Genomic DNA, 20,017 nt, shown 5'->3' with positions numbered 1-20,017 from the left:
GTGAATCCTGACAGCAGCCTTCCTGCAGTGGGAGCTGTACTCGTCCGAACGTGCTGTGGAGGGCTCGGTTCTGCAGCCCCTGCGTGCACGGAGCCATTCTGCAGGGTGATAACCAGGGAATGGGATTATCAATACAAATTTCCAGCAGTTCCCACAGGAATTGTGGCAGGTACTGTCTCCAGCTGCAGAGCTGATGGAGTGGTTTATTTTCCTTAAGCTGCAGGGTAAGAGAAATGCTGCTAAGCCCATGCTGCAAGTGGGGCAAGGTGTGGAGCCTTATTCCTACTTTCTCATTACAAAAGAATGTGGAAGGAAATCTGTGTCTACTAGAATCTATTCAACTCGCAGAAGGTCAATAAAATATAATGGTAGGTGGTGCACAGCTGTTGCTGAAGTCTTGGACGAGGCCACATTCCCAGGAGAAGTCAGCATCAGGTGTTCACCGCATTGCTGAACCAGCTCCTGACAGTAGTTGTGTGGTCACAGAAAATCCAATTTATTCAGCCAAGTCAGTTCAAAGGCTGGTCATTCAAAGCTGAGACCTACGCAGAGCTGAAAAAGACAGAAAACCCAGGAGGCTTTCTTCCAACCTGAGTACAGAATGAAGCATGAGACTGTGCTATGTTTTGGCTATTAAATCTTGGAGAACCTTAGGGAAAGACGAGTCAGTGCAGTTCACAGTTTACAAATAAGTCTTACTTGGCTTCAGCAGTCAGTTAATTTGAAATACAGTCTGTTCTGACAAATTTAGTTCTGACTTACTGGAGGAACAATTTAAAATCTTCACATTTCTTTTAATTTTATAGACACATTTGAATACAACTTGACACATACCACAATTAAAACATTTACCCAGCTTCAGTAAATAAGAAATGTGCCATACACCATTTTCCGAGTTACAGAATGGGAAAACAAAAGTCGTGTCATTGCTTCAAATTATATATACATATTTGCTAAACAGGAGGTGGCTCTTTTTAACGAAAACAGCTGCCACGTCCTCTGCGGAGACATCAGTACGGCTCTGTTTAAAGAGAACACATTCAGTGCATTGCAAAATGAAAATATGAACGCAGGGAAGATTGCTGAATGCGTTCCTGGGGAAAATCATTGCAAAAGATTAGGTATTCATCAGGTATTTAAGCAGAGGGCTCCTTGTCTCATTTGAAGGTCTGTATAACCCCGATTTAAGCCAGTCCACCTCGGTTCTCTTTCCATGGTACCTTAATGGCTTGTCCCATTGGTCCAAGGCCTTGGCAGGAGCATGGAGCGAGCCCCGCTCCCGTACCTGCCCTCCTCCAGGGCACAGACACGCTCCTGCAGCCCCACCGCCCATGTAAGCCCGGTGGGGGGGCTGCTTGGACCGTGCTTGGTGGGTTGGCGGCCACCCCTCGGGCACTGCGCAGCCAGGGCTGTGCCGTGCGTGGGCTGGATGTGGCTGTGGGCACGCTGCGCTCCCCTGGGTGCAGCCGGGAGGCGAGGGGGGAGCTCCTGCCCTGCCCGGGGGTCTCAGGCTGCTGCTGCTGTGCTTCTTGCCAAAGCCAGCCTGGGCAGTGGGGTGCGCCGTGCTCCTGCACCGCAGGCTGGAGAGGGGCATTCACCTTGCCTGAGCACACAGGTGAGCAGGGTGCCTGCCTGTGGCTCTCACAGCGGTTCTCCAGCCTTGCCAGCGCTGCTGAGTGTCGTATCATGCCTCTGTCAAGCAGGTGTTGTTTTCCGTTTGAGACATGATAGGCCTTTGTGGATTGGCCATGGGATTTGTGGAGATACCTTGGGCACCAAGCGGCCGGTTCGCATCAGTCGGCCTTGCTGCTCCCAAGACTGCGTCCCGGGCCCGCCCGGTGCTGGCACCTCGAGCTGGGTGCTCAGCAGGCTGCTGCGAGCTCCTCTCCAGAGCAGCTCGTGCTGGGGGAACTCATCCGGGAGATATTTTTGGTGCGGCAGCATGGCCTGTGCTCAGCTACAGCAAAGAGGAGAGATCCTTGCCAGTCGCAGCACAGCAGGGTTCTTCTGGACAGGACCCCACAGGGAAAGCAAAAGTGCACAGAAGCGTGAGCACCCGGGGCTTGGCACTTCTTGCCCTGCAGCTGGCTCGTGCTGCCGCCTGCCCTCCTGCTCGGTGCGCTCCTTGGCTCTGCTGGGGCTGGGGGTGCTCTGCCACACACATCCCTTCTGCGGGGAGCGCTGCTGGCCCCTCTGCCACCACGCACAGTGTCCCCAAAACATGCAGTGTGCTTCCCGCTGCACATTGCGTGTGCACAGCTCACCCCCAAGGTGTGTGCCCCCCCCTCCCATTTTTCCTGCACGTGTATTAATCTGTGAGATTAATGCATTAATTCTGCCAAGGAATGAACATCACCTGCTGCTGAGTTTGATAAATTCACTGAACCTCGGTGTTGCAGAGGAAAGGCTTAATGTCCTCCTAGAAAGGCTGAGTGTTAGTCCGTGGTACTACGAGCCCGTGGTGCCTTGCCAAGCAAAACAACACTCAGGATGCTTCCTAGGGGATTTTTAAGCCAGTACTCCCTGTGGCAAGAGGGCAGCATCTCTCCGAGGATGAAACATAGGGATCGTCACTATTGCCTTATTTGTGATTTTCTGTATTGCTGCATTTTCTTTTTGTTGGTTGGCAGAGGAGGTGGATTTGATAACTGAAGATTACGGTGTGTGTTCAACTAACTTAAAAATATTATGCAGGACAGACAGTTTCCTTGGGAAATAAGTAGGGCTCTCTGTGCACCAAAGAAACCAAGGTCTTGTCCTTGGAGATTCCAGGTGACTCTGTAGTCACCGGGATGATATGGTTACAGCTCCGATGACCTCAGGGCTGCTAGTCAGGGCTGAAGCCTGCTCACATTGCTCCTTTTTCGCTTTTTGTCCCCTTCATGTTAGTAGTCAGGTGAGCTCTTATCTTTAACCATGCAATAGGTTTATGCCTGTCTGTTTTAGTAGATCCCTCCTCTGCCTGGTGAAATCAAGTGTTTCATCTTCTCCTTCTATGAGCTGATTTATTTAACCTGCTCCCTGAGCTCCCTGGATAGGGATGGGGCTATGAAGCAGAAGTGTTGTTCTCAGTGCTATGCCCAAAACGCAGGTGGCTGCCACCTGTGCGATACAAAGGCTGCTGAGGGATTTTACTCAGGCTTTGTAGTTCAGGCATAGTTTACCTGCCTCGTTTCACCTTTTTAACATAATTTTCCATTTTCTGCTTCTTTCTGAGGGATGCCTGAAAGGTGAGAGCCAATGGTTGTAGCTAGCGTCAGGAGCTTCCTCAGCTGTCTGGGTTTAGAGTGAACTCTGTCCGTACCCATCAGGTGTGGGATGGTTCAGTTGGTCGAGGTGGCTTTTTGGTGCGATGGCGCAAAGGCAGTCCCACACAGCAAATGGCAGGTGTTTTCTGTGCAAATGGAAACACAATGGAAAAGAGCCGTGGGCTTGCCTGGGCCTTATTCCAGTAGGGGTAGGATTTCAGAGGCGGATAGGACCCAACGTGTGAACAATAAACAGTGCAAATCAGTAAATAAGGCATGTGAAGTTAATAATAATAATAATGGTTCAGGAGAGTTGTGAATGGATTTGTGCAGCTGGCCTTTCCAAAGTTATTTTTCCCATCCGAGCCGGGAGGCAGCCTCAACCAGGCTGCCTGCGTACTGCCATCTCCGCCAGCCCCACGCGGTGCTGCGAGGAGCGGTTGCTCGCAGGACCTTCTCTTGGAGGTGTGCTGGTTCTGCATGCCCTCTCCCTGCCAGGGGTGTTTGGAAAACCCGTTGTCATCTGCTAATGCTTATTTAAATCAAAATGAAGATCAAGTTCCCATATGTGTTTACGCGGACGTGTCCTGTTGTTCATGCTGTGCACTATGCTCTGCTGTCTCAAAGATGCTATCTTGCCTCTCCGCCTCCAGTAGTTATACATGAAAACAAGGCATGGTCAGTTTAGAAACATATTCAAGGCTATTTAGAAAAAGGGAAATAAATTCAGTATACAAAACTGCATGTTTTTAGACTAGACTGCTCACAGCATTTTTAAAGATGGGGTGCTTTAAACTTTCTGGGCAGGCTTTGTTATCAGAATCAGCACAGCTTGGTGGCGATGCATTAAAGATTCAGTGCAGCTCTGGCTGGAGGCAGCAGCAGTGAGAGGGGAATGTGCAAAATGACATAAGGCTCATGCCTGAAATGTACAATTGTGTTCTTAGCTAAACACTGTTCTTGCACACAGATGTGATTCATAGATCTTTGTCCAGGCATGAGCTGTGTAATTCCATTGACAGGAAGCCAGTTATTTTAAATATTTTGTTTGAAAATATCATGTACAGAAGATACCATTTTAAAAGCAGCATTTACTACTGATAACATCACAATATGTCAGACATGATATTAGTTGAAATGGCTGGGAAAAACTCTGAGTCATACAAATCTGTGTGCAAATGCACCTTCAGTTCATAGCTTGGTGTCCTCACGAGCATTTTTGCCAGCCTGATTTTCAGGTATAGCACTGTGAAGGTGCAGAGCCACCAGCTGCTCTCCCCAGAGGGCACAGCGCATGGCCTGAAGAGCGTTCTGCTTGAGGGATTCGCCGCAGAAGGATGCTCGTGGTGCTTGGCTGGGGTGCACGGCAGCAGCCGGGACTGGGCAGGCGAGACCTGGTTAGGGGTTTTCCGCTGGCCAACCCAGCTGGGTCCCAGTGCTTGCAAATCCAGCACCTCATGCTTTAGTAGACTTGTTTCTGCACAGTGCAGTTAAACCCCGGAACAAGTCCCAAGCCTCCTGTTGCAAACAGTTAAATCTATGCTGTTCAAGGAACGAGCTGATGCAATGATGAGATTTTGCCAACCGTCAAAGCACAGCCATGTGAAAAACAATGCTGTAACTCATCATTTCAGTCTGGTGGGTAGTTCAGCTGCAACTGTGAGAGCAATTTTAGCATGGGAAATTTAGTCAAATGTAAGAGTGAAGTGGGTGGAAACTGTGTTTATTCAGTTATGTCAGACTGAAGGAAAATGGGGGGAGTATAACCAATATGCGTGGTGTTACATTAGCATGGTGAATTGCTTAACTAATTAATCTTGTCAGAGCAGGTAGGAATGGACTGCAGAAGACATACCAATAAAGGAGCAATCATGATCCTTATATGTCCCTTCCAACTCGGGATATTCTATGATTTATATTGCAGTGAACTTTAACTATGATTTATGCTTCTTCTGGGCTGTCCCAAGAGTCCGAAGCTCTGGGCACTGGGAGGAAAGGGCAGCTGTCCCCTGGTTCTTGCAGGGTTGGACGTGCCTTGTATGGCTGAGGTGGAGAGTTTTTGGGGGAGTTATGAGAAGTGGTTGGCTTCTGTCTTATCCACAATTGCCCTTGGTTTCCTGGGTGTGTTCTGAAATTGAGGCTGTTTGGTGAAATTAACTATTGAGCAGCAAACGCTTGCCTTGCAGAGTTATAATTGCTGTTCTACAGAAATATTTGCATGTGGCTTGAGCTCAACAGACCCTGTTCATTTCCTTAAAGAACCCTCCTGAAATGACAGTAAAATTCTCCCTGTAACAGTAAGAGAGATAGCGAGGTTGTTTTGATTCTCCTCTGAAAAATGCTGGGTTCCTTTGTGAGCAGCTCTGACCTTGGCCTTCAAGTGCTGAACAGGGCTGGAATCTCAGCCCGACGTCACTGCCGCAAGTTGTGTCTGCATGCGCGCTGCTATCTCCCTTCTTTGGGTTTCTGAGGCGGCGTGACACTTGCCACAGATCGTGCAAACTACACTGGTGTGTTTTAGAGCCCTCCACCAGGCTCTCAGCACTTACTGTCACCATACCTCAGTATTTCTGTGGCTGTGCGGGGTGGGTGACCCCCAGCAGGTGCTGGCAGGAAGCCTCTCACGCTGAGTTTCCCCTCGCAGCCCTTCCTCCCTGCCCCGAGGTGCAGGCGCTGCTGGCAGCTCAGCACCCTGCTCGAGGCAAGGTGCAGGGACTCTGCCCATAAATCCTCCTCTGCAGCCATGGTGCTGGCTCAGTACGGTGTCACTACCGACGTATTTTGAGAACTCCCTTAAAAGGTCTCTTGGAAACTGATTTGAAAATAGATCGTTAAAGGTGCCGTTCTCACAGCTCCGACCCTCTTACCCACCTTTTATCTCATGTTTTTCTTACTATTTTCTCCCCAGAGGTGAAGAAGAAAAGGCAAACTGGCATCTTTTTAAAACCCAGAACGTTCCCAGGCAAATCCTTTCAAGCCAGTGGGCAGTGACTGCTCCCCGCACAGGCGCAGGAGGGTGTCAGGGGTTGCGTTGCTCCTGCAGGCTCCGGGCTCGCAGTTCAGCTCTGTTGTCTTCTCCAAAGAGCAGCTGTTGCAACATCAATCTTCAGACATGATGGGCACTGGAGGCTAGATGCTCCTCTGGTGTAAATCCCCTGCAGGCAGCAGCGTTATGCTGGGGATGTGCTTGTCTCACAGCCAGGATTAACCTTTAATGTATGCCGGTCCCCTCTAATTTCCACCTCTAAGACGGCAAGTAAGAGTGTGACTGGCCGAGCACTGCAGGACTCAAGTGCTTGCACAGAAAGTTGAGTGCCTGTTGGATGCTGTGCTGAACGGCCTTCGTGGGTAGGTGGACGTGTAGAGATGGGCTAGATGCACGCGTGCATGGAGGTGTATTGGTACTTGCACAACTTTTAGCAGGGAGAACCAGCTATTTAAAAAAGTGTTGTGTCAGTCCCATGGTACTCAAGCCTTAATTGCTAACCTACTTTGCGGCTTGAAATAATTAAGCCTCAAAAATACTCCAAGGTCTTTTTAGGTTCCTCCTTCTTTCATCACAACAGCTGCTCCTGTGAGAGTCCCTTTTGCTTATTTCCCATCTGAAATACACAGTACAAATAACAGAGAAGGCCTTGTGGAAAACAGATCATTAAATGAGATTAAAACTGCTGGAACCTAAAAAGATGTGGGATGAATAAGACATTCTTAGCAAAGCTTTCGTTTCATCCTGTTGGTTATTTCTTAGCAGCATTTGCTCTGCGGTGGCACCTACAACTGCGCACCAAGGCTCTGTTGGGTAGGATCCTCGTGTAGCTGTGGGGCAGAACAAAGCAGGTTGTGGGACCTTGCCATGCACAGGGCAGTGGGATCGTGCTGGGAGGGCAGGCAGACAGACAGACAGGAGATGGTTGCTGCATTGGGACTTACCTAAACCACGGCTGGTATGTTGTAGCCAACTGTTTGTAGGGAGGAGCCTGCAGCTCCCTCACAGGGGAGCAGAGGGGCAGGCGCTGAGCTCTGCTCCCTGGGGACAGTGACAGGACCCGAGGTGACAGCATGGAGCTGGGACAGGGGAGGGTCAGGCTGGGGGATAGGGAAAGGTTCTGCACCCAGAGGTGGTCGGGCACTGGGACGGGCTGCCCAGGGCAGTGGGCACGGCACCGAGATGCCGGAGTTGCAGGAGCGTTTGGACAATGCTGGCAGACACAGGGTCTGGTTTTGGGGTGGTGCTGTGTGGAGCCAGGAGTTGGACTCGATGGTGCTTGTAGGTCCCTTCCAGCTTGGGATATTCCATGATCCTGTGATTCTATGATTCTGTGATCTCCTCTATTTAATCAGTAATTCAAGAAAAGCCTTGGAAAGTGAGATTGTCAGGGAAGGATAGTTTAGTAGCATCTAGAGATGAGTCACTGATTCTGATTGCTGCTACTAAAAAGATGAAAAATCACTCAAAATGTTTCTTGCGTTAAGAACAGAGGATAAAATTGCTGTTCAGTTATTAACCTACAATCCAAGTAGAATCTGCATAGCTCTCATATGAGGAATATAAGATAGCAGCATTTTTGAAGCATCCAAATGACAACAAGATCAGAGGACAGAGAAGAGCTTTGGTTTTGATCTCACCAAATAATTGTACCATTTCATACTTTACTTTTTAGATGAGGGGTTCATTAAAGACAGACATACTTCAACAAACACGGACCTTATGTATGTGAAAGGCAAACCGCACTGGCACTATACTAATAGAGCTAGGTTTTTGCTTGAAATTAAAGATCCCAATTATTTGTTTGTGTAATAATAGCACCGGTCCCTTGAGATCTGTCTGCGTTCTCAAGTATTTTTCAGCTTGTGGTGTAATTTAAACCAATCAAAATCTTCACCTGCTCCTGAGGACACGCTTTTTTCTCATTTGCAGCCTCTCTCTCCTCAGTCTAATTTGTGTCTCTTTGGAGGCTGAACAAAGGAGAACGGATATTCTGAACCAGTGAAGCTGCTCTTATTGCCAGAATTAAAATACCTGAACAAAAGATTATAACCAGGCAGCTGCTCTTAGCGAGCGTGTCGTTGTCCCTGTTACAGTTCTCCTCAAGGGTTATTGATCCTTCAGCTCTCCCACTCCGAGTATCTTCACTAACGTGTCTGGGACTGCTGCATGTAAGTGCAGATTGCAAAATCTCCCCGCGTTTGGGAACACCGTGACCTGTGAGGCTGGCCCAGGGGAAGGTGTGCGATGGCTTTGCCTCCCAGTGCCTGCCTCGGAGGCAAGGTGAGCACTGGGTAGTAGTGCAGCCAACTGCAAATGACCAAGGAGGTGCAAATTCAAGTGGAAAAAATGGTGATTAGGGCAGACAAATACCATGGATCTTTCCTTGGTCTGGCCAGCTGCTCTTTCTGTATGTCGGATGTCCCCTGGCCTGAGTCACATACAGAAGGGGGAGCTGCCCACAGAGCTCGGGGACAGGGGGCTGCTGGCTGGGACAGCGTTCCCCTGCCCCGGGATCTGTGCTGGTGCTGAGCCCCTCGTTCCAAGAGTTGCAAGAATTTTCAGAAGGTTCATGATACGAGTTCAGGCTGACATCTCTCAGAGGGCTGTTTTCTCTTTCACTGGATTTTGGTTTCATCTGTTGTTTGTTCATCCAAACGGGACTTTTCTGAGTATAAAAGTCTTTTACAAGAAGTCCCAGCACTGTCACATCCACTCTCAACACAGTTTCTGGGATCTTGTCTTGCAAGCATTCAAACTACACCAGAAACCAAAAACAGAGGTATTTTTGACCAGAAAATTGCCGTGACCTACTGATGATTAGAAGTTAATTGCCTAGCCCGGTGTTTTTACACAAAGTCAGTTTTAGTAAATAACTTAAAACATGATTGCTTCCCACACTGCCTAGACATGCCGTGACTTGTAATTCCGATAAACACCTCTCCTGTCACCGTGCCTCTTGAAAAGCAGCTCCCCGTTACATCTGATGGAGCAGCTGTGTGGCAATGCACTGGCAGTGCCCAAAGGGAGGTGGCAGGCTCAGGACCGGCTGTCTGCAAGAGGCTTCGGGCGTGCAGGTGCATAAGGGAGATGTGACAGATGGGTGGCCAGCTAGGAGGGGGTCACTCGGGGTGTCCCCAAGGTGCTGTGAGTGCAGCCTTTTGTCCCCTTTCTCAGGCCTCTCAGTCCTGGCCTGCTGTTGGGATCTGCTTGGGAAGGGCAAGGGCTGCGGGAGGCTCTGTGGGCTTCCCCCGCAGGGGGTAAGGGGAAGTAGCAACAGGCAAAGAGGACTCCAGGCCTCCCTGTGCACTGCTAAAAGCTGGTTTCTGTCCCCATCCTTGTTTCCCACCAAGCAGAATTACAATCCCAAATGGATCTTTCAGACTACGGAGCTGGTCAGTGGAAAATGTGACGCTAAATAATCCACACTGACCCACTTCCAGCATATAATCATAATGATTACATGTCAAATCCTGTATGTTTTATTTTTTGAATCTGAGTGGGGTTTTTTTTGGCATCCATTGGCCAGCTGGGCAGTGCTCTGCTCTGGCCATGGGGCCATTGTGGGGCCAGGACCCCAGTGATGATATTCCCAATGCGCTGCATGTGACTGAGGGGAGTGGAGGCACAGTACCTTTAGTCATGGGATGGGTATAAAGAGGAGTTTGCTGGGACATTTTCAGAGCAAATGCTTAATGTTTTCACCAGGGGCTTCTGAATGTGTTGAGTACTCACATGGATGAGGAAGGCATCCTGGAAAAAAAGTTCAGTCCAGCCATTGCTGGGGATTCAAAGAGGGAATGGGTAGGAATTTTGCAAGAAGAGAAGAGTAGCATTTAAGTCTGATAGGTCTGTAAAAATTAGTTTGTTTAAACTAAAAATCCAAAGGATAAAATCATCTGTGGTGGTGTGACAACAATGACCCTAACGGTGTTGGATCAAGTAGCTTAATGAACATGCAAAGTCCTTCTTTGATGTATAAGCCTTATTATTGAAGTCAAAATTATGTGAACACTGCAATAGCCATTTCTTGTCATCTGCCCTTGCTGGGCTGTGCTGTCACCGTGCCTGTACTTTGCCACACGTTGTCACATGTGGTATTTGGGGATGGTGGCAGGAGGGGCATCCCAGAGTGGTCTTCCTGTGTGTTCAGAGCTAGACCTGAACACACAGGTCTAGACCTATTCTGCCTTCTTTCTGATCAGTCCTTGGTTGTCATGGTGCGGAAATCTGGGGGTTTGCCATCAGTATTCTGCCAAGTGCCATCCACTGTGCTCACCAATAGCTTGCCCTGACCTCATTTGCTGACCCTTCCCCTTGTCCTCTTTCTCTTTACTCTGCAGGTTGGAGACTGGCCGCGATCATGTCTTGCCCATTGACTATTACTTTCCACCCCAGAAGACTTGCCTGATCTGCGGCGATGAAGCATCGGGGTGCCACTACGGAGCCCTCACGTGCGGGAGCTGCAAGGTGTTCTTCAAACGGGCGGCTGAAGGTAACTGAAGGGAGAGGAGGGACAACCACTCCCACCTCCAGGCTCTGGGTTTCTCCACCAGTTCTTTAAGAGCCAAAGGCTCCTGAGTTTCTCTTACCAGCAGTGAAGTCATTAACACATGGGTGCTGGAAGCATTGGCAGCAGCCTTGCTTCATTTGGGGAATCTGCTAAGCAAGGGGACAGAGAGATGAACAGTGGTGACAAAGTGTGGTAGATTTCTAAGATCTCTTAAATTTAGGAGGAACTTAAACATAAGGGAGAACATTCAAAGATAAATCGATTTATTTGTTTGTAAACCCACTTTACAGTTTGCCAAACACCATCCTTTTCAATTCTTGGTTATCACAGTGACCTGGTTAGACCTCACAGAAGTCAGTTCCTGCTTCCCTTTTCTTCTTCACCCTCAGGGTTGCTCTAAGGTCCCATCAGCGCTCCCGCGATCTCAGCCCCACAGGTCCACATTTAGTGGATGCTTTTCCTCTCTTGCATCCCTTTCAGAGGGTCACTTACCTCAGCACCTGCAGAACAGCAGTCCTTGTACAGCAGAGCCATCTGTCCATCAAGCCCCGTGCTCTGACCTTGGTGTCTGTGATCCTTCTCCCCAGAAGCAGAAGGAACTTTTCCACAATTCCCCCTCACATCAATGTCCACCACGCACTGGCCGCACACCGCCGGGGTCTGCCTTGCAGGCTGCGGGCTCCTGGCAGAGGGCAGCAGCGTGGCTCCAGCTGCTTGTCCCTGCCTCGTCCTGGCGTGAGCCTTCCCTCCCGCATCCCGTGTCACGGCCTGAGGACAGCAGGGCCCAGACGGGTGGATGCTCACCAGTCCATCTGAGCGCTGCTTCGGGTTTGACTCCAGGATTATCCTGTATGTTTTTGGAGTCTCATTTTCCTTCTTCCGTTACTCATGCCAGGAGTGACTCCTTTCAACTTGCCAGCACTAGTTCAGAGAGGAATCAGGGCCGTGCTACAGAGGACAATAACATCCTGTTGCTGTAATAGGACACTCAAATAATATTAATAAATAATGTTTGGCATCTTTTCCCAAGTAAATCATTTATAAGCCTGCTTCTGCTATACACCAATTCTGTGTAAAGCCAAATGAATTGGCTGTGCAGCCAGAGTAAATAACAGATGCTTGTTTAAGTCAGCAAGTTATTGTTGATTTATAGTAAGTGGAGCCTTGGCTGTCTGTCAGATAAATTGTTGGTGAAATAGTACATGTCATCTAACGAGTGCCAGAGCATTCCTCTTACATCGGGGTGGACTCCGTCGTGTGCAGTGGGAGTCCTGCAGATGAGGGATGTGAGTTGCCTGCTGTGGGGAGGAGGATGGAGAAAGAGGGAGAAAAAGAGCTGGCAGCCTGTGCTGCTTGCAGTGTTCTTAAGGCACACGTTGTGTTGTTGTTCCCTCTCTTGGTTGTGTTGCATTATGAATTTTAACAGTATTTACACCTCTTCCTACTTTCTAAGCTTCGAGGTGCTGCAGGGGGTTAGAAGTGTTTGGTTGCCTGGGATCTGGTAGCAGTTCTGCCAGATGTGATCCTGCCTGCAGCAGCCCTTTGCCTGTCCCTGGATGAGACTGTGCAGCAAATGTGCCCACAGTGAGGAGTGGGGAGGGAGCTGCCTCCTGCCGAAAATGCTCTCGGCAGCACTGTCTGGTTTTCCTTTGAGCAGATAAAAATGTAAATGAAATCTTTTGCAGTTCCAGATACCACTTCGTTGTATTTCATGGGACAGGCTTTGTTTGACAGACCGATAGTGCCTGCATAGCTGAGAGCTGTTTGCTGGCTTTCCATCAGAAAGCTTCCTCCGCAGAGCGTCCAGGTGCTGAAACATTTCCTCCTGGTCCGGTGCTGCATCAGGCAGCGCTGCCTCTGCGTGTCTGTGAGCAGAGGTTTGCTGGTTTCAAACAGGCTTCCTTCGGTTCCTTCCCAAAGGATTTTTATTTGCTTGTTTTTCTTTTGTATGCCTGGGAGATATTTCTGCATGGAATAAAATCGCAGTTCTGGGCATTTTTTTCTTGGTGATGGCAAGGGAGAGGTGCCCCCTTTGCAGACGGGAGGGCAGGTGGCTGGCACTGGTGGGACGTGGGCAGCGCAGGGGAAGCAAAGCTGTGGTCGTGGGTGCTGGCACCACGCCTCCAGCCTTGGTCTGCAGGCAGCGGGGGGAAGCACGGCTGCAACCTCGGTAAATGGCAAGAGAGAAACTAGAAACCGGGTGGCTGGGAAAGAGGAAGGAGCTGGCGGCTTGAAAAGCCAGGAGGCTGTGGCTTCCAGCTCTTGTAGACAACAGGATTTAGTCCTTGGGGGGCTGCAGCTTTCCACCAAATCTGCAGGTTTGTTTCTGTTTGCTTGTCTTCCCTGCTTCCTTCGCTGTGTCCTTCATGCAATTTCCAAGTTCAGAAATAATTTAGGGGGGTGTTATGCAGAAATTGATGGGAGGCAGTTTCTCTGAATTTAACCTAGTGACGGGGTGGAAGCTGAAGCAGAACTTTTCACAGTTTTGTGCACAGCAGTTTTCAGCAAGAAAATGTAATGTAAATGCATGTTGTGTATTGAATAATTAGATCTAGTGAGTGTGGGATTTCATCTTACGTTACCCTGAGGTACCTGGATAGCATCTTTATTTTGCGGAATAAACAATAAATCAGGCTTGTTTATAAATATTGAATGTAACTGGTGATTTTCCAGCCAGACATTTTCTTCCTAAAGTTGAGGAGTAATTTTGAAAGCTGATATTTCAGTGTGTTCTTATGTTTTAAAGTCCATAAAACATGTCTTTGAAAACCTTAGGGCACTTTGGAGACATTTTACAACAGCAGATTGCAAAGCTTACCCAGTGAGAACAGACATCCTTCTTCTGCCTTTGTTTCCTCCCTGTTGCTGGTATCAGCGGCTTTGGAAAGGTCGGAGAAGCGTGTACTGTGAGCTGAAGAGCAGCACAAACAGATCACCTCAAAGGGAACGGGGAATAACTAGACACGTAGGTTTTTGTTTTATCATATTATTTGCTTTGTACACTATTGTACTTATTTGGTAATAATTCTGGGATATTTAAAAAGGTTTTATAGATATACACTGACTTAAAAATAATCAGAAAGTGATAAAAAATTAAAATGAAAAGTTTTAACATTGTCCTCTTCCATTTTAAAACATACGGAGGATTCATGTAGTGTTCAGTAGAGCAGATGACTCCTGCTTTGATAAAATGTTTGATAGATTTTTTTAATTTTTTATTTTCCTGCTCAAGTCCAACCAGTTCTTCCAGAGTGATTCTGGAAGAGTTCATAGAAAAGACACGAATATTTTCCTGATCTGCTAAAGTCAGCTGTTTCATTGCCCAAGCTGCCCAGGTTAAACATAGGCAAGCTCTAAAACCCATCGTGCAGGTTCTCCAGCTCTGATGTGGACTTGTTCACTTGCAAGGCTGACAGCCTCATGTTTGTAATCAGAACTGGCATTTGTCTCTCCCTCTCTGCCACCCCACCTCGGTGTCCAGGTGCTGAGGAGCCCACAGGGGCTGGACTCACTGTGCCACAGCGCTCAGCTGCACCTCTGCTGGAGGGGCATTCACAGCCTACAAAGGAGGACTTCTCTTCCTTCCTCCTTCTCCTACAAAACAAAGATTTAGTGAAGAAAAAGTACATCCACCCCATACAGATTTTAATTTTCCCAACACAAGTAGGAAGGACTGCAAGTTGAAGCTTTCAAAGACCATTACTATGTTTTAAAATTCTTTCTTCTCCTTCTCCTGGCTGATCTGACAGCATACAAAAGACCTGGCACAGGCAAAAGACTGCAGCACCATCATGTTCCTGTCTCAGTGCTTGGTTTCTCCCTACCCTTTGGGTGTTCTTGGCCTTAAAAGTCAGTGGAAAGAGAAGAAGGTGGAATAAGCAGACCTTTGAAATCACAGGTGCCCCTGGCACAGGCTGCCTCCCGCTCTGTCTGCCAGGCCTATTGCTTTTCTCTCCCCTTGCCTTCTGCAGACAAGTTCCCTTCGGCCCCGTGCCGTGGTGCTTCTTTGGGTGCCCAGGGCCACCAGCAGCAGTGCGGCATGTCACCATTTGGTTTTGTTGCCGGAGAGTCAAACAATGAAACATCATTTAATCCAACAAGAATCCAACATTTCTTGCTGGACTTAAGCATCTTTAAATATAACCTCTTAACCTTGCGCAGTCCTACAGTTGTTTGATTTTAAAGATCGTCATTTAGCCTTGGCTGGCTCCAGCCTTCTTGCTAGATCATCCCCTCAGCTGCAGCCTGCACATATTAGTTTGCCAACACCTGAAGCTTCCATGGTTGTCTCTGGCTAGCTAATGTTTTCTCTTCCAGACCACTGTTTTTGGTTCCCTGGAGAGCTTCCCTCTTGCTCTTCCAGCAGCCAGCCTCCCACGCAGAGCCAGCACGTCTTCCTGGCTACCCCGGGCTGCTAGAACCACTGCCCTGAGGGGGAAGAGCTGGAGAGGCCGTGCTGAAGATTGCACTGTCACAATGGAGACAGACTGTTTTTGTTTTCTTCTTTCTTTTGGTAAATATAGGTGATTATTAAGAACACTACTTTGCAAAGATCGCTTATTAATAGTGACTTATTATTAGTTCCTGAGAACTTAACAGCTGTGCCGTGTTTGATTATTTCTAAGGGCAGCATCAACTAGGGACTCCAGAGTAGTTCCCGTACCAAATCCGCTGGCTCAGCTCGTGTTGTGTTCCTGTTTGTGACAGCAGCTGGTAGCAGAGCTTTCACAGGAAAGCATCAGAAGCCCTGTAATTACATGATCCCCTGCAGCATTTGTATTCTCAGAAAGTTTGGCCTTTTCCCCAACTATTAGAATTTGGTTTATGCAGTGAGATATGAGGACCTTTCATCCAAAAGGTATTTAATGGATTGCCACATTCACAATTGTAAATCTCAGTCCGTATGTTTGTACAGATTACTTTACTTTCTGGAAGAAAAAGCTACGCTAGGCACAACAATTCGTGTGACAACAGGCTTTTAGCTAACTTGAACTGAGCAACACATCTTTATCCATAAATCTTGATTTTTAGTTGAGACTGGAGAATTGCTGTCCTTGTACTTCCTCTGCTCCTGACTTAATTGCAGTCTTAAGACAGAAGAACTTGGTGATGGCAGGAGCATCTTTCTGCCTGGCATGAACTTGGAAAAGGAGCGAGCCAGATCTGCGAGGGAGGCAGTGGTGCAGCAGGGCATCGTGGTGCAAGGCAGGGAACTGCAGCTGGAGAGGGCTGATCTCGTGGGACCAGCTGGCCTGGGGTACCTGGGCTGATCTCATGGATTCTTGTGGCTGCTTGATGTAGCAGGAGAGTACTGAGCACCTTCATAACTTAATGTCTCACCTACATGTATGCAAGCATATCTGGATCAGCAGGGAAGGGGAGCACTCTTCTTTAGGCATACACCTGAGGTACCGTCAGATCAGTGAGTACATCTGAGCCTGACAGGCTGCCAGCATCCCCCGTGTACGGAAAAGCTGCCGGATTGACTTTGCAAAGAACAGGGCTACTGGGTGTAATACGAGAGTGTGGTTAAAGTTCAGAACTGTAGTTTATTATTTTATTATGCAGGTTTGCAAGGTGAGAGGGCCTGTGCTTTGCAGTCATACAACGTAGCGTCTCTGGTGTATTCTGGAAGGAGAAGGAGAAAAAAATCGTTCTAGTGTTAAACTCAATAAACAAAAAGACAGTGCATTTATCTTAAATAAAGAACAGTTGATTGCAAACGTTTCAGCTTGTTCTTAAATGAAGAATGTAAAAGATCCTAAAATTAAAAAAAAAAAAAAGTCTTTGTATATGCAAAGCTGCTTAAGGTAGCTGAAATCATGGTGTTCAATCCACTCTGTTGTTCGTGGGGCTTTTATGGTACCTTCTTCATACATCTGTGCTGTGCTCAGGTTATACAGCGGCTCATCTCCGTGTCAAATATTGCACAGTCTCAGCTGGAGGAGAAGGGAGAGCGACGTGTACACAGGTGCAGACAGCAGAGGAGCCTGCGGTGTGGCCGTGTCTCGGTGCAGGCTGAGGGCGAGGAGCCTGCGTGCCGGGGCTTCTCCCTGCAGTCCGGGAGGGCAGGCACAGCCCGCCCGGGGTTGGCTCGGGACACTGGGCTTCGCTGGGGCAGCGATACAGCCTGGAGGCTCCCGGGTCTTGGATCCACTTCACAAACTGTATCCTCTCTTGGTGTAAAAGTTATCAGGATTTTGCAGTAATGTAAAGGAAACCTTTACGTCCCTAGGAATTTGGACAAGATGAGTGAGCAGCTTATTCTCAAACTGAGCAGAAGCAGATTCATGAATAGTTTTTGCATTGCCATTTGTTTCCCTTTTTGTTAATGACTAACATCTTAAAATAAGCAGTGCCAGGCTATGTATGTACAATTAACAGAAAATTGGTCCCTGTCCCAAAGCGTGTATCTGGTGAACCAGGAAGTAAGCCCTCGCTATTTCAGCAAAATCACCGTACCGTGACCATCGGGCAAGTTACTGACTGGCACTTAAAAGCTCGCATGCATCTGAGCCTGTGGGCAGGTAGTAAAACTGTAGTAGAGATTCTTTTAGTGGGTGCGTGTTGGTGTCCTGTGATCTGGGAGCAGCGGCAGGCGCCAAGGACGGCGGATCCGTCTGCGTGAGGAGCGGTGCCGCTGCTGCAGGGTGCCTGGGAAGCAGCTGGAGTCTGGGAAGGCTGGAGCCCGATCCCGGGTCCTGCTCCAGTGCCCGGGGCCGGCAGGCAGGGCCCTGGCCACGACGCCCTGGCCACGACACCCTGCGGGTGGGTGCAGGAGGGCTGGGGCACGGCGGCTGCGATAGAGCAGTGCCTGACCCTGGGGCGTCCTTGTGGGGCGCGGGCTGTTTCTGTGCTGCGCTTCCTCACCGCAGCCCTTAGCAGGAGAGGCTTGACCTTTTTAAAGATTTTGAGCTATTATCATTCCAAAAATGCTGTAGTTTAGACTAGGGAGGCGAGATAGGGAGGGAGCAGGAGCCGATGCACGGGCAGGGCAGGACGGCTGTGTGGATGCTCCCAGGGGCAGCCTGGCGCCCCTGGCCAGAGACCGAGCTGGGGCTGTGAGCTGGGCTGGGGGCTCCCTGCAAGTCCCAGCCCCGGACGTGTCACACACGTGGGAGTTTTGACAGGTGCTGGGGCATCCTAGTGTTAGACGTTGTCATGAGACAGGAATCCTTCAGTGAAACTGGGGGGGAAGGAGATAAAAATCAGCTTAAGACTCTCCATGCCAACGCCTCAGAAAGTAGAGCATCCATTCTTGTTTGATCTACGCGCATAAAGAGGTCAAGTGGGAAGAGGATGGCCTCAGCACCTGTTTGCCATAGCTCAAAAATAACTCCAAGTAACCCACTTCCAGCTGAAGTTGCGTATTACTCATCCTCCTCAATGGACTGCTGAAAGGGAAGATGGTGCTTGTGTTTTGTGGGATTCTGTGTAATCTCTGCTTCTGAGGCCTTTCTAAGTGTCCTTAGCACTGATAATGAGCAAGGGGGGGAATAAAGAGAGGTGCTGATGAGAATGGTATTGAAAGTGTTTAGCGAGGTGTCACGTGCTGTAGGTAAAGCACACTCACCCCATTATGTCTGCAGTCTTAACAGCTAAGGCACTGGGGATGGTTTAATCAGGTTTGAATGGGGACAGTTCGCAGACGTTCACGTGCGGTGTTGTTTCAGACCTTTGGCATAGCCCTAAGTGCACGCCGGTGAAAGGAGTTTGTTGTGACACCGAGCCTTATAATGACTTTTATGTAAGGCTGTGATTACAGGCTGCAGGTACAACCTTGCAGATGGAGGTCAGTAGTGCTAGCCAGGAGACACAGACAGGCAATGGCACAGGTCAGGGGGCAGGGAAGGAGCGGGGGGACTGTCTGTGGGCTCCGCCATCACCATGAGTGCAGAAAACAAAGGGTTCTTTGGAATTCGGAGAGCAATGGTGAAGCAACAAGTGATGCCAACAAGTTTTATGACTGTTGTGTTAGAATAATAATGGTGAAACTCGATGTGCACTGCTTTCCCATTTAGTATAGTTTTAAAGAAAGGCGTACAGGTCTATTATATACCGAGACTGTTTGAGTTTGGCATGCTATGAAGAACATCAGACAAATCTTGATCCAGTGAACGTGTTTAGACTTGATAAGAAAACAAATTATGAGTCAAGAAGGAAAGTTCTTTCTTGGCATGTGTAGCAAACGAGGCAGTAAAGAAAGTGAGATGAAATCTGGATCTCTAAAAGCTGCTCTCTAAGCAAATGGAAAGGTGAATCTAAGATACAGTTAGGCTCACAGTAAGTAATTTCCTCTGAAGTTTCTGTGAGCACCCCTAAACGTGCTGCTGTACGAGATCTCACTAACCAGCAGGCAACAAGCCTGGTTAGCATTACTGAGTGTCACCAAAGAAATAATTCAGCCCCAAAAAGCACTGTGAAGGGAATCGTGGCTGTAGAGGGAAGGCCACTGTCTGGGAACTAGATTCTGCAGATTACAAAGATGTGCAACGCAGGAGTATCCAAGCAGCTCAACGGGGTGAGCTGCAGTGTTTTGGAAGCTTTCTGGGGGAAAAACAGCTGTTGTTACAGCAAAGAGCCAAGCAATAGGTGAACAACATTCAAAAAATATAAGAATGAAGCTATCCATACCTTGGTTTCTTGGTTATGCTTCATTACTTTTTAATTATTATTTATTGACTACCTCTGCTGTGCTGCACGGTACAGAGCAATTTTTCTCCTCTAAAAAACAGCCTCTGAAATGTGCACATGAAGAGGTATGGTGACATCTCTCATACAAAGCTTGTATAGCTGGCAATGAACTCCTTTTGCAGCAGCAGATGAACAACTGTGTTGTTTTTTTTTCCAAAGGATATCAACTTCCAACATAATTTTTTTCTGCTGGGGGCTGACCTGGGAAGTCAGCACTGATGTGGTTTGTTTCTTTTATTTTTTTTTTCTTTTATTTTTTTCTTTCTCTCTCTTTTTTTTTTTTTTTGTCTTCCTTGGCCAGAAGGCAGTTCCAGCTGTCCAGAAGTTTGCTGCAGGCAGTACTTTATGCCTTCAGGGCAGCAAGCCTTTCTGCATGCAGTGAGCGGGGCAGGGGGCGCAGGGCGCGCTCGCTGTCTGCTGGCCCCGAGCAACCCCAGCAGCCCAGGAGGAGCCACCTCCGAGTTACGTGTGCTGGCCTTCAGCCTCCACACTGGGGGCTGCTGAACTGTGAAACAAGAAAGGTGATTTTTGGAAAAATATCCCCAAATTAAGGTGGAAACATGAACTGCAGCAGTT

General features: G+C 48.4%; 1 protein-coding gene across 1 annotated transcript in view; it reads left to right on the top strand.

Moving 5' to 3' along the window:
- AR (androgen receptor) overlaps positions 1–20,017 on the top strand; it is a 60,391-nt gene that overhangs the window by 17,730 nt on the left and 22,644 nt on the right. Inside the window, exon 2 of the mRNA XM_068697459.1 lies at positions 10,578–10,729. Coding sequence (XP_068553560.1) covers positions 10,578–10,729 — 152 coding nt within the window. The remainder of the gene's footprint in view (positions 1–10,577; positions 10,730–20,017) is intronic.

This window comes from Anas acuta, chromosome 13 (assembly GCF_963932015.1).
Source record: "Anas acuta chromosome 13, bAnaAcu1.1, whole genome shotgun sequence".
NCBI classification, from domain to species: Eukaryota; Metazoa; Chordata; class Aves; order Anseriformes; family Anatidae; genus Anas; species Anas acuta.
The sequence above is the reverse complement of the archived record's forward strand: the minus strand, read 5'-3'. Positions and strand labels throughout refer to the sequence as shown.